General features: G+C 70.9%; 4 protein-coding genes across 10 annotated transcripts; 3 read left to right on the forward strand and 1 right to left on the reverse strand.

Moving 5' to 3' along the window:
- The first annotated feature begins 876 nt into the window (after positions 1-876).
- On the forward strand, positions 877-10,023 carry GIPR (gastric inhibitory polypeptide receptor). The gene is made up of 12 exons (XM_064502969.1): positions 877-1,120; positions 1,210-1,317; positions 1,922-2,043; positions 2,659-2,762; positions 2,836-3,001; positions 4,229-4,388; positions 5,168-5,228; positions 6,851-6,920; positions 7,419-7,507; positions 8,628-8,766; positions 9,045-9,086; positions 9,856-10,023. The coding sequence occupies exons 1-12, from the start codon at positions 877-879 to the stop codon at positions 10,021-10,023; spliced, it is 1,473 nt and encodes a 490-aa protein (XP_064359039.1).
- A 1,004-nt stretch (positions 10,024-11,027) lies between these two features.
- Positions 11,028-14,596, forward strand: FBXO46 (F-box protein 46). Of its 3 annotated transcripts, none has more exons than XM_064503048.1 (2): positions 11,028-11,138; positions 12,890-14,593. In XM_064503048.1, exon 2 carries the CDS (start codon positions 12,927-12,929, stop codon positions 14,484-14,486), a length of 1,560 nt encoding a protein of 519 aa, XP_064359118.1. In that variant the 5' UTR covers positions 11,028-11,138; positions 12,890-12,926; the 3' UTR covers positions 14,487-14,593. The 3 variants fall into 3 exon arrangements, with proteins under 3 accessions (XP_064359118.1, XP_064359117.1, XP_064359120.1); XM_064503047.1 differs by lacking the exon at positions 11,028-11,138 and adding an exon at positions 11,442-11,765 and having other exon boundaries at positions 12,890-14,596; XM_064503050.1 differs by lacking the exon at positions 11,028-11,138 and adding an exon at positions 11,983-12,072.
- Positions 14,597-16,375: 1,779 nt separating this feature from the next.
- On the forward strand, positions 16,376-21,345 carry QPCTL (glutaminyl-peptide cyclotransferase like). Of its 4 annotated transcripts, XM_064503053.1 has the most exons (7): positions 16,377-16,648; positions 17,457-17,621; positions 17,694-17,981; positions 18,066-18,218; positions 19,835-19,934; positions 20,863-20,979; positions 21,055-21,345. In XM_064503053.1, the coding sequence occupies exons 1-7, from the start codon at positions 16,424-16,426 to the stop codon at positions 21,198-21,200; spliced, it is 1,194 nt and encodes a 397-aa protein (XP_064359123.1). In that variant the 5' UTR covers positions 16,377-16,423; the 3' UTR covers positions 21,201-21,345. The 4 variants fall into 4 exon arrangements, with proteins under 4 accessions (XP_064359121.1, XP_064359122.1, XP_064359123.1 ...); XM_064503051.1 differs by having other exon boundaries at positions 16,376-16,648; positions 17,457-17,981; XM_064503052.1 differs by having other exon boundaries at positions 16,376-16,648; positions 17,475-17,981.
- Positions 21,346-21,758: 413 nt separating this feature from the next.
- On the reverse strand, positions 21,759-23,814 carry LOC135325241 (calcineurin B homologous protein 2-like). Of its 2 annotated transcripts, XM_064503057.1 has the most exons (7): positions 23,616-23,814; positions 23,252-23,324; positions 23,087-23,167; positions 22,887-22,999; positions 22,462-22,523; positions 22,239-22,361; positions 21,759-21,998 (listed from the first exon to the last, which is right to left on the reverse strand). In XM_064503057.1, the coding sequence occupies exons 1-7, from the start codon at positions 23,674-23,676 to the stop codon at positions 21,945-21,947; spliced, it is 567 nt and encodes a 188-aa protein (XP_064359127.1). In that variant the 5' UTR covers positions 23,677-23,814; the 3' UTR covers positions 21,759-21,944. The 2 variants fall into 2 exon arrangements, with proteins under 2 accessions (XP_064359127.1, XP_064359126.1); XM_064503056.1 differs by lacking the exon at positions 23,087-23,167 and having other exon boundaries at positions 23,616-23,764.
- Between the last annotated feature and the right edge of the window lie 39 nt (positions 23,815-23,853).

The raw sequence follows: 23,853 nt of genomic DNA on the forward strand, positions 1-23,853 counted from the left end.
AACGGGGATCAGTCCTGGTGCCCCCCGATGCCTGGCGGGTGCTGGGTGCTCGGTGGGTGCCGGTGCCCAGCACCCGGTACCGGTCCTGGGTGCAGGGGAGGGTGGGGGCACCCAGCACCGGGCGCCCAGTGGGTGCCGGTCCCCAGCACCAGGTGATGGTCCTGGGTGCAGGGCAGGATGGGGGTGCTCAGCACCGGGTGCAGGGCAGGGTGCTGGTTCCCAGTCCTGGGTGCAGGGCAGGATGGGGGCCCAGAACCGGGTGCCCAGGGGGTGCCAGTGCCCAGCACCGGGTGCTGGTCCGGGGTGCAGGGCAGGGTGCAGGTGCCCAGCACCAAATGCAGGATGGGGCACCCAGCACCGGGTGCAGGGCAGGGTGCAGGTCCCCAACGCCGGGTGCAGGATGAAGGTGCCCAGCACCGGGTAGGCTGGGGGTGCCCAGGGCAGGATGGGGCACCCAGCAGTGGGTGCAGGGCAGGGTGCAGGTCCCCAACGCCGGGTGCAGGGCAGGATGGGGCACCCAGCAGTGGGTGCAGGGCAGGGTGCAGGTCCCCAACGCCGGGTGCAGGGCGGGATGGGGCACCCAGCAGTGGGTGCAGGGCAGGGTGCAGGTCCCCAGCGCCGGGTGCAGGGCAGGATGGGGCACCCAGCAGTGGGTGCAGGGCAGGGTGCAGGTCCCCAGCACCAAATGCAGGATGGGGCACCCAGCAGTGGGTGCAGGGCAGGGTGCAGGTCCCCAACGCCGGGTGCAGGGCGGGATGGGGCACCCAGCAGTGGGTGCAGGGCAGGGTGCAGGTCCCCAGCGCCGGGTGCAGGGCAGGATGGGGCACCCAGCAGTGGGTGCAGGGCAGGGTGCAGGTCCCCAGCACCAAATGCAGGATGGGGCACCCAGCAGTGGGTGCAGGGCAGGGTGCAGGTCCCCAACGCCGGGTGCAGGGCAGGACGGGGCACCCAGCAGTGGGTGCAGGGCAGGGTGCAGGTCCCCAGCGCCGGGTGCAGGACGGGGCACCCAGCACCCGGGGGGCCCCGCAGGGCGAGCGCTCGGCCGAGGACACGCTGGCGGCCTGGCGGCAGTACCGACGCGCCTGCGAGCTGCGGCTGCGGCACGACCCGCCGGCACCCGGTGAGCGGCACGGGGCCCTGGGGGGGGACACCGGAGGGGGGGGACACGGGCACCCGTGAGCCCTGACCCCCCCCCGCCACCGCCGCCAGGCCCCGTCTGCAACCGCAGCTTCGACATGTACGTGTGCTGGGGCGACGCGGCACCCAACAGCACCGCCATGGCACCCTGCCCCTGGTACCTGCCCTGGCACCACCGAGGTAGCGGGGGGGATGCGGGGGGGGCGCGGTGCATCGTGCATGGGTGCTGGGTGCATCGTGCATGGGTGCGGGTTGCATCGTGCATGGATGCAGGGTGCATGGCCGTGCATGCCGGCTGCATCGTGCATCGTGCATGGGTGCTGGGTGCATCGTGCATGGGTGCGGGTTGCATCGTGCATGGGTGCAGGGTGCATCGTGCATGGGTGCAGGGTGCATGGCCGTGCATGCTGGCTGCATCGTGCATGTGTGCTGGGTGCATCGTGCATGGGATGCTGGGTGCATCGTGCATGGGCGCTGGGTGCATCGTGCATGGGTGCGGGTTGCATCGTGCATGGGTGCAGGGTGCATTGTGCATGGGTGCAGGGTGCACGGCCGTGCATGCCGGCTGCATCGTGCATGGGTGCTGGGTGCATCGTGCATGGGTGCTGGGCGCATGGGTGCTGTGTGCATGGTGCATGGGTGCAGGTTGCAGGGTGCAGCATGCACGGGTGCGTGTTGTGGGGTGCCGGGTGCATCGTGCATGCTGGGTGCCCCATGCATGGGTGCCGGGCGCGGGGGGGGGGGAGGCCGCGGGGGGCTGACGGCGGCGGGGCTGCGGCACCAGTGCAGGGCGGCGTGGTGGCCCGGCGCTGCGGCGCGGACGCGCAGTGGGTGACGGACGAGTCGGGGCTGCCGTGGCGCGACCACGCGCAGTGCGAGGACCCGGAGCCGGAGCCGCCGCTGCAGGTGAGCCCGGCCGCGCCGCGCCGCGGTGGCCTGCGCGTCCCCGTGCCGCGTGTCCCCATGCGGTGACACGTGCTGCGCCGTGCCGTGCTGCATCATGCCGCGCAGTGCCACGCCGCATCGCACGGTGCTGCATCATGCCGTGCCGCGTTGCACGGCGCTGCATCGCTCCATGCAGCCCTGCGCCGCGTTGCACAGCGTTGCATCGTGCCGTGCCGCGTTGCACGGCGCTGCATCGCTCCATGCAGCCCTGCGCCGCGTTGCACGGTGCTGCATCGTGCCGTGCTGCGTTGCACGGCGCTGCATCGCTCCATGCAGCCCTGCGCCGCGTTGCACGGTGCTGCATCGTGCCGTGCCGCGTTGCACGGCGCTGCATCGCTCCATGCAGCCCCGCACCGCGTTGCACGGCGTTGCATCGTGCCGTGCCGCGTTGCACGGCGCTGCATCGCTCCACGCAGCCCTGCGCCGCGTTGCACGGCGTTGCATCGTGCCGTGCCGCGTTGCATGGCGCTGCATCGCTCCACGCAGCCCTGTGCCGCGTTGCACGGTGCCCCGCGGCGCTGCGTCGTGCCGCGCGGTGCCGGGGCTGAGCCAGCACCTCGCCGCCCATCCCCGCAGCGTCAGGCCTGGCTGCTGGAGCAGTTCCGCCTCGTCTACACCGTGGGCTACTCCCTGTCGCTGGTGGCACTGCTGCTGGCGCTGCTGCTGCTGCTGCTGTTCAGGTAGCACCCGGGGGGGCCCGGGGTGGGGGCCGGACGCCGGGGCCCGCGGGTGCTGCCACCCCTCCGCCCGCAGGCGCCTGCGCTGCACCCGCAACTACATCCACGCCAACCTGTTTGCCTCGTTCGTGCTGCGGGCGGGCGCCATCCTGGCGCGGGACGCGCTGCTGCGGCGTCACCTGCCCCGCGCCCCCCCCGCCCCCCCCGCCCCCCGCGACTTCTTCCAGCTCCTCGGCGAGCAGGTAGCGCCCGCCCGGGCGCCGGGGGCGGCGGGTGCGAGGGGAGAGGGGTGCCACGGGGGCGGTGGGTGCGATGGGTGCATGCAATGGGGGGTGCATGCAATGGGTGCAACGGGCGTTGGGTGCAACGGGCGTTGGGTGCAACGGGCGTTGGCTGCAATGGGTGCAATGGGTGTTGGGTGCAACGGGCGTTGGGTGCAATGGGTCCAATGGGTGTTGGGTGCAACGGGCGTTGGGTGCAATGGGTGGTGGGTGCAACGGGCGTTGGGTGCATTGGGTGCAATGGGTGTTGGGTGCAACGGGCGTTGGGTGCAATGGGTTGCGCATGCAATGGGTGCAATGGGTTGTGCGTGCAATGGGTGCAACAGGCAGTAGGTGCAATGGGTGGTGGGTGCAATGGGTGTGACGGGCACTGGGTGCAATGGGTTGTGCGTGCAATGGGTGCAACAGGCAGTGGGTGCAAGGGGTGGTGGGTGCAATGGGTGGTGTGTGCAATGGGTGCAATGGATGTTGGGTGCAACAGGCAGTGGGTGCAATGGGTTGCACATACAATGGGTGCAATGGATGGCGGGTGCAATGGGTTGCACATGCAGTGGGTGCAACGGGCAGTGGGTGCAACGGGCAACAGGTGCAATGGGCAACAGGTGCAATGGGTGGTGGGTGCAATGGGTGGCGGGTGCAATGGGTGTGACGGGCACTGGGTGCAATGGGTTGTGCATGCAATGGATGCTCTGGGAGGTGGGTGCTCTGGGCGGCGGGTGCAATGGGTTGTGCATGCAGTGGGTGCTCTGGGCGGCGGGTGCAATGGGCGGCAGGTGCTCTGGGCGGCGGGTGCTCTGGACGGCGGGTGCAACGGGTTGTGCATGCAATGGGTGCAATGGGCGGCGGGTGCAATGGGCGGCAGGTGCTCTGGGCGGCAGGTGCTCTGGACGGCGGGTGCAACGGGTTGTGCATGCAATGGGTGCAATGGGCGGCGGGTGCAATGGGCGGCGGGTGCAATGGGTGCAATGGGCGGCGGGTGCAATGGGCAGCGGGTGCAATGGGCGGCGGGTGCAACGGGCGGCAGGTGCAATGGGCGGCGGGTGCAATGGGTTGTGCATGCAATGAGTGCTCTGGGTGGCGGGTGCAATGGGTTGTGCATGCAATGGGTGCAATGGGCGGCGGGTGCCGTGGGCGGCGGGTGCCGTGGGTGGCGGGTGCCGTGGGTGGCGGCTGCAGCGGCCCGCGCAGGGGGCGGCGGGCTGCCGGGCGGCGCAGGCGCTGGCGCAGTACTGCGTGGGCGCCAACTACTCGTGGCTGCTGGTGGAGGGGCTGCACCTGCACGCGCTGCTGGCCCGCATGGCCGCCCCCGAGGAGCGCTGCCTGCCCGCCTACCTGCTGCTCGGCTGGGGTGAGCCGCCGCCGGGGACGCTGCGGGGACGGGGACGCCGTGGGGACCGGGATGGGGACCCCGTGGGGACGGGGACACTGTGGGGATGGGGACACTGCGGGGACCGGGATGGGGACCCTGTGGGGACAGGGACACTGTGGGGGTGTGGATGGGGACACCATGGGGACAGGGACAGGGATGGGGACAGGGATGGGGACCCCATGGGGACAGGGACACTGTGGGGACGTGGATGGGGACCCCATGGGGACAGGGACACTGTGGGGACATGGATGGGGACACCATGGGGATGGGGATGGGGACAGGGATGGGGACCCCGTGGGGACAGGGACACTGTGGGGACGTGGATGGGGACACCGTGGGGACAGGGACAGGGATGGGGACAGGGATGGGGACCCCATGGGGACAGGGACACTGTGGGGACGTGGATGGGGACACCATGGGGATGGGGACGGGGATGGGGACAGGGATGGGGACCCCATGGGGACAGGGACACTGTGGGGACGTGGATGGGGACACCATGGGGATGGGGACAGGGACAGGGATGGGGACACCATGGGGACAGGGACACTGTGGGGGCGTGGATGGGGACACCATGGGGATGGGGACAGGGACAGGGATGGGGACAGGGATGGGGACCCCGTGGGGACATGGACGCCACGGGGGTGTGGATGGGGACGCTGTGGGGACGGGGATGCCGTGGGGGTGTGGATGGGGACGCCTTGGGGACAGGGACGCCGTGGGGACGGGGCCACCGCCCCCTCACATGCCCGGCCCCCCAGGTGCCCCCGTGCTCTTCGTGGCGCCCTGGGTGGTCGTGCGCTACCTCTACGAGAACGAGCGGTGAGCGGGACAGCGCGGGGCTCCGTGTGGCTCCGTGTGGCTCCGTGTGGCTCTGCATGGCACCACGGGGCTCCGTCTGGTGCATGTGGCTCCGTGTGGCTCTGCGTGGTGCACGTGGCTGCGCGTGGCACCATGTGGCTCTGCATGGTGCCATGTGGCTCCGTGTGGCTCTGCGTGGTGCCATGTGGCTCCACATGGCACATGTGGCTCCACGTGGCTCCGTGTGGCTCTGCATGGCACATGTGGCTCTGCATGGCTCCATGAGGCTCTGCCTGGTGCACGTGGCTGCGCGTGGCACCATGTGGCTCTGCATGGTGTCATGTGGCTCCGTGTGGCTCCGTGTGGCTCTGCGTGGCTCCACGTGGCTCTACCTGGTGCGTGTGGCTCCACATGGCTCTGCATGGCTCCACGTGGCTCCGTGTGGCTCTGCATGGCTCCATGAGGCTCTGCCTGGTGCACGTGGCTCTGTGTGGCACCACGTGGCTCCCCGTGGCTCTGCGTGGCTCCCTGAGGCTCCGTCTGGTGCACATGGCTCTGCATGGTGCCACGTGGCTCTGCATGGTGTCATGTGGCTCCATGTGGCTCTGCATGGTGCCACGTGGCTCCGCGTGGCACCATGTGGCTCTGCGTGGCTCCATGTGGCTCTGCGTGGTGCACGTGGCTGCGCGTGGCACCACGTGGCTCTGCATGGTGTCATGTGGCACCACGTGGCTCCGTGTGGCTCTGCGTGGCTCCATGAGGCTCTGCATGGTGCACGTGGCTCTGCGTGGCACCACGTGGCTCCGCGTGGCTCTGCGTGGCTCCCTGAGGCTCCGTCTGGTGCACATGGCTCTGCATGGCTCAGCATGGTGCACGTGGCTCTGCATGGCACATGTGGCTCCGCGTGGCACCGTGTGGCTCCGCGGGGCTCTGCATGGTGCCGTGTGGCTCCACGTGATGCACGTGGCTCCGTGTGACTCTGCATGGTGCCACGTGGCTCCACATGGCTCCGTGTGGCTCCATGTGGCTCTATGTGGTGCCGTGTGGCTCCGTGTCACTCCACGTGGCACATGTGGCTCTGCGTGGTGCACGTGGCTCCACGTGCTTCTGCCTGGTGCACCTGACTCTGTGTGGCACCACGTGGCTCCATGTGGCTCCACGTGGCACCACGTGGCACATGTGGCTCTGCGTGGTGCCATGTGGCTCCGTGTGACTCTGCATGGCTCCATGTGGCTCTGCGTGGTGCCATGTGGCTCCGTGTGACTCTGCATGGCTCCATGAGGCTCCGTGTGGCGCGTGTGGCACCGCGTGCTGTCCCGTGCCACTCCGTCACTCTCCATTTCCACCCATGTCCCCGCTGCGTCCTCCTGTCCCCCCCGTGTCCCCACCATCCCCCCATGTCCTGGTGCCCCTGCCATGTCCCCCTTGTCCCTGTGTCTCCTCGGCATCCCTGTCCCCCTGTGTCCCCACCATCCCCCTCTGTCCTGGTGCCCCCCCCATGTCCCCACATCCCCCCCATGTCCTCTATGTCCCCTGTATCCCCCATGTCCCCGGTGTCCCCCCATGTCCCCCCATGTCCCCACCATCTCCCTGTGTCCTGGTGTCCCCCCCCGTGTCCCCTGTGTCCCCCCCGGCCGCCGCAGGTGCTGGGAGCGCACGGACCGGGCTCCCTTCTGGTGGATCATCCGCTGCCCCATCCTGCTCGCCGTGGCCGTGCGTGTGGGGGGGGGACACGTCGCGGGGGGGTCACCATCAAAGGGGGACATCACCATCGGGGGGGGACACATCGCAGGGGGCTGTCACCATTGTGGGGGGACATCACAGGGGACATCATTGTTGTGGGGGGGGGACATGTCATGGGGGGACATTGCTGTTGGGGGGGTGCATCGTGGGGGGGGTCATGTCATGGGGGGGCCATGTTGTGGGGGGCCATGTCCCCATCACGGGGGACATGCATCGTGGGGGGGGCACATCGCAGGGGACACGTGTTGTGGGGGGGTGTCACCATCATGGGGGGCCATTGTGGGGGGGGTGTCACCACGGGGGGGGCGGGGGTCACGGGGGGGGGAAATGTGTCATGGGGGGACGTCATGGGACATCGCCATCTCAGGGGGATGTCACACGAGGGGACGTCCCGGGGGGGGACGTCGCGGGGGGGACACCGGGGGGACACTGAGGGGGGGGTGACACGGGGGGGTGACGTCCCCGCAGGTGAACTTCGTGCTTTTTGTGCGCATCCTCCGCATCCTGGTAGCCAAGCTGCGGGCGCAGCAGCTGCGCTGCTCCGACTACCGCCTGCGGTGGGGACCCTGGGGGGACAAGGGACACGGCGGGGACATGGGGACACGGGGGGACACGGGGGGACACGGGACACGGGAACACGGCGGGGACACGGGATGTGGTGGGGACATGGGGACATGGGACATGGCAGGGACATGGGACACTGGGGACACAGGGACATGGCAGGGACATGATAGGGACACACAGGGACATGGGACACAGCAGGGACCCGGTGGGGACACGGGGACATGGCACACAGGACACAGCAGGGATACGGTGGAGGACACGGGCACATGGTGGGGACACGACCAGGACACAGGGGACACACAAGGTGGGAGACACAGGATGGGCCACGGGGATGGGGGACACAGGGACACGATGGGGGACACAGGGACACAAGGGGGGACATGGGATGTGAGACACAGGACAGGGGACGTGGGACACGGTGTGGGCCATGGGGCTGGGGACATGGGAAAGGGGACACAGACGGGATGAGGAAAGGGGGGCAGGGGACATGGGACACAGGGGACAACAGGGACGAGGACACAGAGCCCCCAGGGACATGGGGGCCGTCGGGCACAGGGGTCCCTGGGGTGCGGGGACACGGGGACATGGGGTGGCAGCAGGACCATGTCCTGTCCTGTCCAAGTGCTTATAATGTCCCCATGCCTGTCCCCATCCCATGCCTGTCCCCATTCCTGTCCCCCTCATGTCCCTGTCCCCATCCTGGTCCCCTTGTCCCCATGTGCTGCCCATCCTGGTCCCCATCCTTGTCCTTGTTGGTCCCTGTCCCCGTTGTGTCCTTCTCCCATCTCCATCCCTGTCCCCCTTCCTGTCCTGTCCCCGTGGTGTCCCCATGGTGTCCCCATCCCTGTCCTGTCCCCATTCCCATCCCTGTCCCCATTCTGGTCCCCATTGTTTCCGCATCCTGTCCCCCTCCCTGTCCTGTCCCTGTGGTGTCCCCGTGATGTCCCTATCCCTGTCCTGCCCCCATTCCCATCCTGGTCCCTGTTGTGTCCCCATCCCCGTCCCCATGCTGTCCCTGTCCCTCTGGTGTCCGTGTGGTGTCCCCGTGGTGTCCCCGTGCCCGTGGTGTCCCCTGGGTGTCCCCTGGGTGTCCCCGGGTGTCCCCGGGCGCAGGCTGGCGCGCTCGACGCTGACGCTGGTGCCGCTGCTGGGGGTGCACGAGGTGGCCTTCGCCCTGGTGGCCGAGGAGCCGGCGCGGGGGGCCCTGCGCCAGGGCCGCCTGCTGCTCCAGCTGCTCCTCTCCTCCTGCCAGGTGTGCGCACACGCGTGTGCACGCGTGTGTGTGTGTGTGCGCGTGCCCTGACACGCATGTGTGTGTGTGTGCGCGCACCCCGACACGCGTGTCCCAGCATGGGCAGGTGCCCGTGCGTGCGTAGCTGAGTGGGTGCACGCACGGGCACACGTGTCCAAGCACGGGCACATGCGTGTGCAGCCATGTGCATGCATGTTGAGTGCGGGCACGCGTGTCCGAGCGTGTGCACACGCGTGTGCGTGCGTGGCTGCACCCCTGAGCCCCCCCCCTCCCCCCAGGGCCTCATCGTCAGCATCCTCTACTGCTTCGTCAACAAGGAGGTGGGGGCCGTGGCGTGTCGGGGCGTGTTGGAGCATGTCAGAGCGTGTTGGGCCGTGTCAGAGCGTGTTGGGCCGTGTCAGAGCATGTTGGGCCGTGTCACGCCATGTCACGCCGTGCTGCAGCAGCCGCGGTGCCGGGCCACGTGTTGGCGTGTTCTGGCAGCGCCTGTAGCATGTAGCATGTAGCGTGTCTGCGTGTTGTGTAGCATGTTGGGGCGTGTAGCATGTGACGTGTAGCATGTTAGCGTGTGTTGCATGTAGCATGGCGGTGCCCGTGTGCTGGTGCATGTGGCGTGCAGCGTGTCGGTGCATGCAGTGGGTGCAGTGGGTGCCATGCAGCAGGTGGGTGGGTGCAGCGGGTGCATGCAGTGGGTGCAGCGGGTGGGTGCATGCAATGGGTGGGTGCATGCAGCGGGTGCAGTGGGTGCCATGCAGCAGGTGGGTGGGTGCAGCGGGTGCCATGCAGCGGGTGCAGGTGGGCGGGTGCAGCGGGTGCCATGCAGCGGGTGCAGCGGGTGGGTGCATGCAATGGGTGGGTGCATGCAGCAGGTGCAGTGGGTGCCATGCAGCAGGTGGGTGGGTGCAGCGGGTGCATGCAGTGGGTGCAGCGGGTGGGTGCATGCAATGGGTGGGTGCATGCAGCGGGTGCCATGCAGCGGGTGCAGCGGGTGCAGGTGGGTGGGTGCAGCGGGTGCCATGCAGCGGGTGCAGCGGGTGCAGGTGGGTGGGTGCAGCGGGTGCAGCAGGCCGGTGCCCCCCCCCCCAACAGGTGCAGGCCGAGGTGCGGCGCAGATGGCGGCAGTGCCGCCCCGGCCCCCCCCGGCGCCCCCCCCCGGCACCCCCCTGCCCTCCGCCCCCCCCGCCGACACCTCCTGCTGAGGGGGCTGGGGGGGCCCAGCACCCTGGGGCCTGGGGGGGCTTGAGGGGGGGGGTCTAGGGCCCTTGGGGGTCCCCAGCACCTTGGGGGGCTGGAGGGGTGCTGGGGGGCTTGGGGGGGGTCCTGGGGGTCCCCAACATCTTGGGGCTGGGGGGGGCGAGGGGGGTGTCTGGGAGGGGTCCTGACACCTCGGGGTGCTTGGGGGGAGGTCGGGGGGGTCCCCAGCACCTTGGGGGGGTCCGGGGGGCTCCTGGGGGGGTCCGGGGGTCCCAGACCCCTCAGGGTGCCGGGGGGGGTCAGGGGCCCCTGGGGGTCTGGGGGGGGTCCCAACACCCTGGGGGGGTCTCTGGCACCCTGGGGTGCCGGGGGAGGGGCTGGGGGCCAGGCTGGGGGGGCCCCGGTGTCCCTGCGGTTGTACCCTGCGGTTGTACCCTGCGGTTGTACCCTGCGTCCCCATGATTGTACCCAGCGGCTGTACGTGGCGTGCCCGTGGTTGTACCCTGTGTCCTTGCAGCTGTACCCCATGGTTGTATCCCAGTCATAACCTACGGTTGTACCCCCCGCCCCTGCGGTTGTCCCCCACGGTTGTACCCCACAGCTGTACCCCCCGCCGCCGCGGTTGTGGCCTGCGTCCTCGCAGCGGTACCCCATATCCCCGCGGCTGTCCCTGCGGCTGTACCCCAAGAAACCTGTCACATGCCGGAGCGGCTCCTGCGGTTTCATGGGGGCACCAAGGCCTGGGAGGGCACTGGTGACACGGGGGGGGCACTGGGGGACCCTGGGGGGGCACTGGGTGACACTGGGGGCCCCGGGGGGCCCCTGGGGGGGGTCGTGGGGGTTACTGGGGGCCCTGGGGTTGATCCTAGGTGACACTGGGTGCGCGGGGGGGGGGTCCCTGAGGTCCCTGTCACCGGGGGAGGGGGGCACTCCAGGGGGCCCCGGACTCCATTTCCCATGAGGCGCCGGGGCGCATGCGCGGAGCCTCCGAGCCGGCGCGGTGCGGACTACAGTTCCCATGAGGCCTCGCGGCGCATGCGCAGAGCGCGGGAGCCGGCGCGTCGCGGACTACAGCTCCCATGAGGCTCCGCGACGCATGCGCGGGGCGGGGCGGCGCGTGCGCGCGGCACCCGGAAGCGCCGCGGAGAGGCGGAGCGGCGGCGCCTGGCACCTGCCCGGTGAGCGGGGGAGGGGCGGCGGCGGCGGGCGGGGCCGGCGGCGGGGTGGTGGCGCCCGGGGGTGCCCGAGGGCTCGCGGGGGGGCAGTGCTACCGCGGCGGGGCCCCGGGGAGGGGCGGGAGCGGCGCCGGGAACGGCGGGGCGGGGCCTCCTGTCACACGAGGGGCCGGGCGGGACCGGTGTCACACGAGGGCCGGGCCAGTCCGCGCCGGTGTCACAGCGGGGCCGGTCCGTGTCGGTGTCACACGAGGGCCGGTCCGTGCCGGTGTTTCACGTGGCCCCGCCCCTCCTAGGCCCCGCCCCCTCTCTCTGGCCCCGCCCCTTCGGTGCCGGCCGCGCCGGAGCGGCGGGCCCCCCCCCGCAGCAGGCTCGCCGCCATCCATATATGGGCATGCCCCGAACGCCGCCTTCTCATTGGCTGCCGCCGCCATGCAGGCGGCTGTCAACAAACGGCCGGCGCTGCCGGTGCCGCCGGCGGTTAAAAGGGCCGCGGCGACGCGTGGGGCGGGGTCCCACCGCCGGCTGTGGCCGCGGCCGCTTTAAGGGCGCGGCCCGCCCCGCCGCGGCCCGCGCCAGGGGGCGGAGCGCGCGCCGGAGCCGGAGCCGCGCGGCCGCCGTCGCTGCCCGGTGAGGGGCGCGGAGGGGGCGGGGCCTCGCGGGGGTGTGGGGGGGGGCGTGCGGGGAGGGGGCGGGGCCTCGCCGGGTAGGTGCGCGCGGGGAGGGCGGGGCCTCGCCGCGGTGGGCGGGGCGTTTCGGGGCAGGTGTGCGGTGGGGGCGGGGCCCGGCGGTGGGGTGGGGTGCGGAGGGGGCGGGGCCCGGCGGCCTGGGGGCGGGGCCTGGGGGCGCGTGGAGGGGGCGGGGCCTCCGGGGTCAGGGCGCGGTAACGGCTCCCGCGGTAACGGCCCGTCGCCCCGGTAACGGCCCCGTCGCCCCGGTAACGGCCCCCCCCCAAGCCTGGTAACTGCCCCCCCGGCCCGGTAACAGCCCCAGGCCGTTGCCGGCTCCCCCAGCCCCGTCCCCGTCCCTGTCCCTCCTGCTGTCCCTGTCCCTGTCCCCATCTTGCCGTCCCCGTGCCTGTCCCCGTCCCCATTCCCGTCCCTGTCCCCCTCCAAACATCCCTGTCCCTGTCCCCACCCCTCCAAACATCCCTGTCCCCATCCCTGTCCCCCTCCTGACATCCCTATCCCCGTCCCCATCCCTCCCGCTGTCCCTCTGCCCGTCCCTGTCCCCATCCCTGTCCCCATCCCCATCCCCCTCCTGACATCCCTATCCCTGTCCCCACCCCTCCTGCTGTCCCCATCTCTGTCCCTGTCCCTCCTGCCATCCCCATCTCCGTCCGTGTCCCTCCTGCCATCCCTGTGCCCATCCCTGTCCCCCTCCTGCCATCCCTGTCCCCCTCCTGCCATCCCTGTCCCCATCCCTGTCCCCATCCCTGTCCCCGTCCTCCTCCTGACATCCCTGTCCCTGTCCCCATCCCTCCCATCCTCCCCATCCCATCCCTGTCCCCATCCCTGTCCCTGTCCCTGTCCCTGTCCATCTCCTGACATCTCTGTCCCCATCCCCATCCATCCTGCTGTCCCTGTCCCCATCCCTGTCCCCATCCCCATCCCTGTCCCACTCCTGACATCTCTCTCTGTCCCTGTGCCTCCTGCTGTCCCCGTGCCCGTTCCTCTCCCTGTCCCCGTCCCCATCCCCGTCCCCGTGCCGTCCCCGTGCCAGCAGCACTGCCACAGCGTCCCCTCTCCCCGCAGGCCGGGGCGCTGCCCCGCGGTGCCGGTGCCGCCGCCGATGGAGCCGGAGGCGGCGGCCGCGGTGCAGCTGTGGTGCCCGCGGCCCTTCGGCACCTTCTCGCAGAACCAGGCGCCGGGGGCCACGCGCCGCCCGCCCGCCGCCCCCAAAGCCCCCGCCGCCGCCGCCGAGAACACGCCGCCGCCGCCGCCGCCGGTGCCGCCGCCGCCGCCGCTCGACGAGGGCCGCGTGCTCCTCGACACCTGGTACGTCATCAAGCCCGGCAACACCAAGGAGAAGATCGCCTTCTTCGTGGCCCACCAGTGCGGCGGCGCCCGCGCCGGCACCATGAAGGTGAAGGGCAACTGGGGCGGCGAGAGCTGCAAGGCCAAGCGGCGCCGGCGCTCGCGCGGCGATGCCGACGCCGACGCCAACGCCAAGGCCGGGCCGGGCGGCCCGGTGCCGCGGGGCTCCGCCGAGCCGCCCGACCTGCTCTCGGTGGCCGAGCTGGTGGCGCTGGCGGAGCAGCGAGCGGCGCTGGCCCTGCAGCGGCCCCGCGCCGGGCCCGGGGCTCCCGTGGTGCTGGTGGCGGACGAGTGTCGCCGCGTGGCCGAGGCGGTGGCCCGCTTCGAGTCGCGCCAGCGTCCCCCCGGTGCCACCGGCGCCGTCACCACCGCCGCCGCCGCCGCCGAGCCGCGGCCCGGCGAGGTGCGCATCGCCTTCCGCATCTCCAGCGAGGCGCGCGCCGCCCCGCCGCCCGGCCTCGCCGCCAAGGACAAGATCACCTGCGACCTCTACCAGCTGCTGAGCCCCGCGCGCGACGCGCTGCCCGCCGACGTGGAGCTGCTGCTGGCCACCGACGCCGAGGAGAAGACGCCGCCGCCATCCTCCTCCTCCTCCTCCTCCTCCTCGGTGCGTGATTGTGGCTTCCACGTGGACGTGGTGGTGACGGGGGCGGTGGACGAGTGCGTCTTCCTGGGCAAGGACAGCAGCAAGGCGGTGACGGAGGAGACGGTGTGCCTGGGCGCCGAGCCGCCGCCGCCGCCGCCGGGGCAGCTCTTCCTGCCGCCCCAGGAGGCCGCCGACAGCCCCGAGGCCACCGCCACCGTGTCACCGCCGCCACCGCCGCCACCGCCGGCGGACTCCTCGCTGTGCCGCCTGTACCGGCACGTCTCGCACGACTTCCTGGAGATCCGCTTCAAGATCCAGCGGCTGCTGGAGCCGCGGCAGTACATGCTGCTGCTGCCCGAGCACGTCATGGTGAAGATCTTCAGCTACCTGCCCACGCGGGCGCTGGCCGCCCTCAAGTGCTCCTGCCACTACTTCAAGGCCATCATCGAGACCTTCGGCGTGCAGGCGGCCGACTCGCGCTGGAACCGCGACCCGCTCTACCGCGACGACCCCTGCAAGCAGTGCCGGAAGCGGTACGCGCGGGGCGACGTCTCGCTGTGCCGCTGGCACCCCAAGCCCTACCACCACGACCTGCCCTACGGCCGCTCCTACTGGCTCTGCTGCCGGCGGGGCGAGCGCGAGGCGCCCGGCTGCCGCCTCGGCCTCCACGACAATAACTGGGTGCCGCCGGGTGCCCGGCCCGCCGCCCGCCGCCGCGACGGGCCCTGAGGCGCTGCGGGGACGCGGGGCCGGGGGGGGGGGGACGCGGCGGTGGCACGGGGGACGGCGCGGCGGGGATGAAAAAAGAACGGAAAGGAAAAACGAGCGGCGGGTCGTCACGGCGGGGCGTCGTGGTGGGGGACGGCGGGTGGTCGCCGCGGGGGACGGCTTCGGACGGGGGGACATCGTGTGCTGGGTCATGTCCCCAGACAGGGTGAGGTCCTGCCCTGGGTGATGTCCCTACTGGGATCATGGCTTGTCCCCAGTGACATCCCCGTCCAGAGTGACGTCCTGTCCCCAGTGACATCCCCATCTGACATCCCCGTCCAGGATGAGGTCCCATCCAGGGTGACATCCTGTCCTGGGTGACGTCTCAACTAGGGTGATGACCTGTCCCCAGTGACGCCCCCATCCAGAGTGACGTCCTCTCCTGGGTGACATCCCAACTGGGATGACGACCTGTCCCCAGTGACGTCCCCATCCAGGGTGAGGTCTCATCTAGAGTGATGTCCTGTCCTGGGTGATGTCCCACCTAGGGTGATGAGCTGTCTCCAGTGACGTCCCCGTCCAGGGTGATGTCCCATCCAGAGTGACATCTTGTCCTGGGTGAGCTCCCAACTAGGGTGATGACCTGTCCCCAGTGACACCCCCATCCAGGGTCATGTCCCCATCCAGAGTGACGTCCTCTCCTGGGTGATGTCCCAGCTGGGGTGATGCCCTGTCCCAAGCAACACCCCTGTCTGGGGTGACATCCCCATCCAGCGTGACAACTGGTCCCCACTGACATCCCCATCCCGAGTGACATCTCCATCCAGGGTGAGGTCCCATGCAGGGTGACGTCCTGTCCTGGGTGACATCCCAACTGGAGCGACAACCTGTCCCCAGTGATGCCCCCATCCAGAGTGGTGTCCTGTGCAAGGTGACAGCCCAGTCCCGGGTGACACCCTGTCCGAGGTTAAGGTGCTGTCTGAGGTGACGTCCCCATGCCGGGCGACATGCCCATTGGGGTGACACTGCATCCGGGGTGACATCCCCATGCCGGGTAATCCCCCAGGCTAGGGTGACGTCCCTGTCCAGGGTGACGTCCTGTGCAAGGTGACAGCCCAGTCCAGGGTGACATCCCCATCTGGGGTCACGTCCCCATCCGGGGTGATGTCCTGTCCAGGGTGACATCCCAACTGGGGTGATGTCCCCATCTGGGGTAGCTGCGCGGTCCAGGGTGACGTCCTGCCCAGGGTGCTGTCCCCATCCAGGGTGACGTCCCCATCCAGGCTGATGTCTCCATCCAGGTGACATCTCAACTGGGGTGACATCCCCATCCAGGGTGATATCCCTGTCCGGGGTGGCATCCCCATCCAGGGTGAGGTCCCCATCCAGGTGACATCCTGCCCAGGGTGCTGCCCCCATCCAGGGTGACATCCCCATCCAGGTGACATCCTGCCTGGGGTGACATCCCCATCCAGGGTGACGTCCGCATCCAGGGTGACATCCCTGCCCAGGGTGACATCCCCATCCAGGGTGATATCCCTGTCCAGGGTGATGTCCCCATCCAGGTGACATCCCAACTGGGGTGATGTCCCCATCCTGGGTGACATCCCCATCCAGGTGACATCCTGCCCAGGGTTAGGTCCCCATCCGGGTGACGTCCTGCCTGGGGTGACATCCCCATCCAGGTGACATCCCTGTCCAGGGTCATGTCCCCATCCAGGCGACACCCCAACCGGGGTCACGTCCCCACGGGGGGGGGGGGGGGGGATGCGCGCACACACAGCCGTGCGTGGGCTCTGCGCATGCGCGCACCTGCGGGGCCGCCGCACCGGCCGCCGAGGGGGCGTGGCCACGAGAAGCCCCGCCCCAACCTGGGCCGGCGCCCCGCCCCGGGCCTTGGCCACGCCCATCCCGTGCGTGGCCCCGCCCTCCTCGTGCGTGGCCCCGCCCCGCGCGCCATGCGGACAGGCCCCGGGGGCGCCCGGCGGGCCCGCGGCGGCGGCGCGGGGGGGGGGCGCGGGCGGGCGGCGCCGGTGCCGGTGCCGGTGCCCGGGGCGGGGCCGTGCCCGCCGCCCCCCCGCCGCTGCCCCCGCCCGCTGCCGCTGCTGCTGGCGCTGGCGGCCGCCGCCGCCTTCCTCTACGCGGCCTGGCCGCAGGGCGAGCGCGGCCCCGCCGGGAGCGCGGTGAGCGGGGAGGTGGGGGGGGGCCGGTGTCCCGGGGGGGGCTGAGTCCCCCGGTGGGGGGGTCACGGTGCCCCGGGGGGGGGTACGGAGAGGGGTCCCGGTGCCCTCGGGGTAACTTGGGGGGATCTGGGTGCCCCCGGGGGGGTCCAGGGGGGTCCCGGTGCCCTGGGAGGGGGGGGTTGGGGGTCCTGGGGGGGTCCCGGTGCCCTTGGGGTGCCTGGGGGGGTCCCTATGCTCTGGGGGGGGGGTCCAGGTGTCCCCAGGGGGGTCCCGGTGCCCTCGGAGGTGCCTGGGGGGGGGGGTCTGGGTGCCCCGGGGGGGTCCGGGGGGGCCCTGGTACCCTTAGGGGTGCCTGGGGGGGGGTCCCCATCCTCGGGGGGGTGTCTGGGTTCCCCTAGGGGGGTCCCGGTGCCCTTGAGGCTGCCTGGGGGGGGGTCTGGGTGCCCCCAGGGGGGTCCTGGTGCCCCAGAAGGAGGATCTGGGGGTCTAGGGGGGTCCCGGTGCCCTCAGGGGTGCCTGGGGGGGGGTCCCCATGTCCTGGGGGGGGGCTGGGTGCCCCAGGAGGGGGGGTCTGGGGGTCCCGGTGCCTTCAGAGGTGCCGGGGGGGGGATCTGGGTGCCCCCGGGGGGGTCCCAGTGGCCCAGGGGGGGTCCCACCACTCCCGAGCATCCAAACCAACCCCCCGGTCCCGGGGCCCTCCTTGTCCCCGGGGTCCCCATCACCATCCGGGGGGGTGTCACCATCCGGGGGGGGGGGGGGCTCCCAGTGCCCCGGGGGTCCCTCCCCTCGCTGAAGCACCCCCGGGCAGGGGGGGGGCCGCCCGCAGCACCCCGGGGGGGCCGGGGGCCGCCCCGAGGCCGAGCTGCGGCAGCTGGCGGCGGCGCTGGAGCCGCGGCGGCTGCGCGACGCCTTCCTGCGGCCCCTGCTGCGGCCCCGGGTGCCCGGCAGCGCCGGCAGCCGCGCCGCCCGCCAGGTGAGTGCCACCACCGTGGGGGACACCGGGGACGTCCCCGATGCCGCCGCGGTGACACCGGCGTCGTCGCAGCACCTGGCGGCCCGGCTGGGCGCCCTGGCGGCCGGGTGGCACCTGGAGCTGGACGCCTTCGAGGCGGCAACGCCGCGGGGGCCGGTGGCTTTCGCCTCGCTGGTGGCCACGGCGTCCCCGGGCGCCCGCCGGCGCCTGGCGCTGGCTTGTCACTACGACAGCAAGGCGCTGCCGCCCGACGCCCGCGGCCGCCCCTTCGTGGGTGCCACCGACTCGGCGCTGCCCTGCGCCTTGCTGCTGGAGCTGGCCGCCGCCCTCGACGCCCGCCTCCGCGCCGCCGCCGCCCAGGTACCCCCCCCCGCACCCCCCCCGCCGCGAGACCCGGACGCCTGGGCCCGCCCCGCGCGGTGACGGGGCGCCGCGTGGCCGCAGGGCGCCGAGACGACGCTGCAGCTGCTCTTCCTGGACGGCGAGGAGGCCTTCGGCGAGTGGAGCGCCGCCGACTCGCTCTACGGCGCCCGGCACCTGGCCGCCCGCATGGCCGCCGCGCCCCACCGCCCCGGCGGCACCCAGCTCGGCGCCATGGTGAGGCCCCGCCGTGCCACCGTGGTGTCCTAGCTATGGTGGAAGCTGCCACCGCGGTGTCCCCACGTGTGTCAGAGCCGTGGTGGCACCTTCGTCGCAGTGGAAGCTGCCACTGTGGTGTCCCCAGGTGTGGTGGAAGCTGCCACCGTGGTGTCCCCACGTGTGTCAGAGCCGTGGTGGCACCTGGGTCGCAGTGGAAGCTGCCACCGCGGTGTCCCCTGGTGTGGTGGAAGCTGCCACCGTGGTGTCCCCGCGTGTGTCAGAGCCGTGGTGGCACCTGGGTCGCGGTGGAAGCTGCCACCGTGGTGTCCCCAGGTGTGGTAGAAGTTGCCACCATGGTGTCCTAGCTATGGTGGAAGCTGCCACCATGTTGTCCCCAAGTGTGTCAGAGCCGTGGTGGCACCTGGGTCGCAGTGGAAGCTGCCACTGTGGTGTTTCCAGTTCTGTTGGTCCCATGGTGGCACCTGGGTCATGATGGAAGCTGCCACTGTGGTGTCCCCAGGTGTGGTAGAAGTTGCCACCATGGTGTCCTAGCTGTGGTGGAACCTGCCACCATGGTGTCCCCAGGTGTGTCGGTCCCATGGTGGCACCTGGGTCATGGTGGAAACCACCACTGTGGTGTCCTAGCTGTGGTGGAAGCCGCCGCCGCGGTGTCCCCAGGTGTGTCAGAGCCGTGGTGACATCTGGGTCGTGGTGGAAGCTGCCACTGTGGTGTCTCCAGTTCTGTTGGTCCCATGGTGGCACCTGGGTCATGATGGAAGCTGCCACTGTGGTGTCCCCAGGTGTGGTAGAAGTTGCCACCATGGTGTCCTAGCTGTGGAGGAACCTGCCACCGTGGTGTCCCCAGGTGTGTCGGTCCCATGGTGGCACCTGGGTCATGGTGGAAGCTGCCACCGTGGTGTCCCCACGTGTGTTGGTCCAATGGTGGCACCTGGGTCGTGGCACCTGCCACCGTGGTGTCCCCTGGTGTGGTGGAAGCTGCCACCATGGTGTTCTCAGGTGTGCTGGTCCCGTGGTGGCGCTTGGGTCATGGTGGAAGCTGCCACTGTGGTGTCCCCAAGTGTGTCAGAGCCGTGGTGGCACCTGGGTCATGGTGGAAGCTGCCACTGCAGTGTCCCCAAGTGTGTCAGAGCCGTGGTGGCACCTGGGTCATGGTGGAACCCACCACTGTGGTGTCCTAGCTATGGTGGAAGCTGCCACCACGGTGTCCCCAAGTGTGTCGGTCCCGTGGTGGCACCTGGGTTGTGGTGGAAGGTGCCACTGCAGTGTCCTAGCTATGGTGGAACCTGCTACTGTGGTGTCCCCTAGACTTGTTGGTCCCATGGTGGCACCTGGGTCACGGTAGAACCCGCCACCGTGGTGTCCCCAGGTGTGTCAGTGCCATGGTGGCACCTGGGTCACGGTGGAAGCTGCCACCGTGGTGTCCCCAGGTGTGTTGGTCCCACGGTGGCACCTGGGCCCTGCCGGTCACAGTCACTGCAGCGTCACAGCTGTGCCAGTGCCCGTCACCGCAGCATCCCCGAGCTGGGGGGGTTGCGTGTCCCCTGCGCGGTCCCCGGTGTGCCGTGTCCCCTGGTGACCCCCATGTCCCCCTGTGTCCCCCCGTGTCCCCGCAGAGCCTGCTGGTGCTGCTGGACCTGCTGGGCGCCCCCGAGCCCCGCATCCACAGCCACTTCGCCCGCACCCACGCCTGGTTCCTGCAGCTCGTCGCCATCGGTACCCCGGGCGCGGGGACAGCGCGGGGACAGGGATGGGGACAGGGAACTTGGGGATGGGGACAGGGGCTTAGGGGGGTGGGGGAAGAGGACCAGGGAGGGGATGAGGTGGGGACAAGGGACAGGGGATGGCAGAGGGATTGGGACACGGGGGATGGGGAAGAGGACCAGGGAGGGGACAAGATGGGGACAAGGGACATGGGGATGGGGGATGGCAGAGGGATGGGGACAAGGGGGACAGGGAAAAGGACCTGGGAGGGGACGAGATGGGGACAGGGGGACGGCACAGGGATGGGGACGGCACAGGGATGGGGACAGGACAGGGATGGGGACAGGACAGGGATGGGGGGACAGGGCTGGCGTGGGGCTGGGGACAGGGGCGACAGGGACAAGGGCCGGGGGGGGGACGGGATGGGTACAAGGGGGACGGGGTTGCAGCTCCAGCACCCCGGGGCAGCGGGGGAACCCTGCGCTCATCCGTGTTTATCCGTGTTCGTCCCTGCTCGTCCGTGTTCATCCATGTTCATGGGTGTTCATCCCTGCTCATCCGTGCTCACCGGGTTCATCCGTGTTCATCCATGCTCATCTGTGTTCATCCGTGTTCGTGCTCATCCATGTTCATCCGTGCTCATCCACCCTCGCCTGTGTTCACCCGTGTTTGTCCACGCTGGTCCACGATCACCCATGTTCATCCGTGCTCATCCGTGTTCTTGTTCCTCCGTGCTCGTCTCTGCGCATCCGTGTTCATCTCCGCTCATCCATTCTCGTCGGTGTTTCTCCGTGTTGCTCCGTGCTCCTCCGTGCTCATCCGTGCTGGTCCATGCTACTCTGTGCTGATGCCGCTCCGTGCCGCTCCGTGCCGCTCCGTGCCGCTCCGTGCCGCTCCGTGCCGCTCCGTGCCCGTCCCCGTTGCCCCGCGCCGGCGGCAGAGAAGCGGCTGCACCACCTGGGGCTGCTGCGCGCCCACCCCCGGGAGCAGATGTACTTCCAGCCGGGCCCGGCGCCGGGGCCCGTCGAGGACGACCACGTCCCCTTCCTGCAGCGAGGTACCGTCCCCGTCCCCGCGGCGTCCCCAACCCCGCGGCGGCGGCGGCGTCACCCCACGGTGGTGGCACCCGCAGGCGTCCCGGTGCTGCACCTCATCCCCACGCCGTTCCCCCGCGTGTGGCACACGGCCGAGGACACCGAGGCCAACCTGGACCCGGCCACCGTGGAGAACCTGGGCCGCATCCTCGCCGTCTTCGTCGCCGACTTCCTCCAGCTCTGAGCCCCGGCCGGGCCGGGCCGCGGCGTCACCCGTGGGCCACCGTGTCACGCGTGGGCCACCGTGTCACCCATGGGCGGTGTCACACGTGGGCTGTGTCACGCGTGTCACTGCGCCGGGAGCTGGCAGTAAAGTCATCCACGCCCAGCCCCCGTGTCCTGTCATCCGGCGCCAGCCGGGGGGGACCCTGCATGTCCCCCCCCCCCCCCCAAAATGGGGACACCCTGGGGACCCTGCGTGTCCCCCCCCATGTTGGGGACACCCTGGGGACCCCATATCCCCCCCCCATGTTGGGGACACCCTGGGGACCCTCTGTCCCCCCCCATGTTGGGGACACCCCGGGGACCCCCACAAAGGACCCCCGTGCCCCCCCGGTGGCCCCAGACCCCCCCTTTCCCCTCTATCCAATAGCGCGCTGGGATCCCCTGGGATCCAGGCAGCGCTGCAACCCCATTGGACGAGCCCCTGGGGTGGGTGGAGCGGGAAGGGGTGCAGCGAGGGCCCTGATTGGGTAGAGCCGCTGTCCTCCCTCCCAAGCAAATCTGATTGGTCGAGGCGTGGTTCAGACTGGATTCTCTTTATATGGGATCCACCTGGGGGCGGGGGCACAGAGCTGCAAGCTGATTGGCTACACGCAGTGGTGAGGCAGATCGGATTGGCTGGAGCTGGTGCAGGGGGCGGAGCCAGGCCCTGATTGGCCAGAGCGGCTCCCCCCCCCCCCCCCCCCCAGCCGGATCCCGCCAGGCATCACTTCAGCATCCAGATGCTCATGCGGCGATCGACGTCCAGGCGCTCCATGGCCTGCGCGAGGGGCCCCGGACGCCTGGGTCCCCGGACTCCTGGGCCCCCCGGACGCCTGGGCCCCCTCACCCAGCCCCCGAACACCTGGGTGCCCCCAGCTGGTCCCCCAGACGCCTGGGTCCCCCCCGATGCTTGGGTGCCCTCACCCAGCTCCTGGACACCTGGGTCCCCCCAGCCGGTCCCCTGGACACCTGGGCCTCCCGGATGCCTGGGCCCCCCCCCGGACGCCTGGGCCCCCACCTTGGCGAAGTCGTCGAAGCAGAGGGCGCCGCGGCCGCCCCGGTCGGCCTCGCGCAGGGCCCGGGCAGCGACGGCCGCCAGCGCCTCGTCCGGCACCTCCAGCCCCACCATGAGCCGCAGCACCTGCGAGGGCGACGGGGGGAGGCTCGCACACGCGTGTGCCCCCCCGCACACGTGTGTCCCCCCCCCCGCACACGCGTGTGCCCCGCGGTGGCCGCGTTACCTGCAGCAGCTCCCGGTAGGAGATCTGCCCGTCGCCGTCCAGGTCGTAGAGCTGGAAGACGACTGCGGGGCCATGTTGGACGTGTGGGGACACGCGTGGGGACACATGGGGACACGGAAGGACACATGGGGGTGCAGGGGGACATCGGGGTGCACGGGGATGTGGGACACACAATGCACCAGGACACGATGCACGAGGACATGTGTGCACATGTGGGGACACACAGGGACACGGAAGGACACATGGGGATGATGCAAAGGGACGCAAGCGCGTGCACAGGGACGTGGGGGACACGATGCACCGGGACCCACGTGCATTCACGAGGACACAGCACACGAGGACACATTGCACGAGGACACGGCGCACGGGGACACGGTGCATGGGGACACGACGCACGGGGACACGTCCCACCGTGTCACACTCACAGCGCAACTTGCTGCCGGGGCTGCCGGGCCCCCCCGGGCCGCTCGGGGCCCCCTCGGCTGGGCGGAAATGGGCCAGGACGCGGGCGAAGGTGGCGAAATCGGCCTGCTGCGCCCTGGGGGGGGACGGGGACAGTCAGGGACCGTGGTGACAGCCGGGGGGGGGACATGGACGGGGGGAACATGGCAGCGCTGGCACCCACCCGGCGGGGAAGAAGGCGTTGAGGATCCTCTCGCAGAGCGGGTTCAGCGCCAGCCCCTCCAGCGCCTGCAGGTCCCCGGGGCTGGGGGGGGGGGGGGGGGGGGAAGCCTTGCACTGGGGTTTTTTTTTGGGGAGGGGGCTCGGGGGGGGGGGGCAGGGTCCCCACCTGAGGTGGCCCTTGTCATCCCGGTCCAGGGCCTGGAACCGCTCGTGGAGCCGCGTCAGAGCCGCCGGTGACACTGTTGTTGTTTTTTTTTTTTTTTGGGGGGGGGGGGGCAGAGCCGGGGGGCCCAGGTGTCCGGGCTGCCCCTCCCCTACCCATGGAGGGGCCCAGGCCCTTCCCCCCCGCCCCCAAAAACCAAAGGGACCCAGGTCCCCCCGCCCCGGGGTCCAGGCATCCGGGACCCTCCCTCCCCCTCTGGAGGGCCCAGGAGTTCAGACCCTCCCCCCCCCGCCCCTCCCCAGGGGCCCAGGTGTCCGGGATCTCCCCCCCCCCCCCCAAAAGGGGCCCAGGTGTCCGGGAGCCTCACGGCCGGTCTCCTCGGCGAGGGCCCCCAGGCCGGGGGGAGGCCGGGCGGCAGCAGCACCCATGGCGGCGGGTGGGGGGGGGAGGGAGGACCAGCAGCGCAGCCGCCCCGGACGCCTGGGCCCTCGCCAGGCCCCGGACGCCTGGGCCCTCGCCAGGACTGGCAGCTGCCCGGATGCCTGGGTCCCGCTGCCCGGCCCTGGGTGCCTCTGCCCTGCCCCGGACACCTGGGCCCCTCAGCC

Source organism: Dromaius novaehollandiae, chromosome 34 (genome assembly GCF_036370855.1).
Source record: "Dromaius novaehollandiae isolate bDroNov1 chromosome 34, bDroNov1.hap1, whole genome shotgun sequence".
Classification (NCBI taxonomy): Eukaryota; Metazoa; Chordata; class Aves; order Casuariiformes; family Dromaiidae; genus Dromaius; species Dromaius novaehollandiae.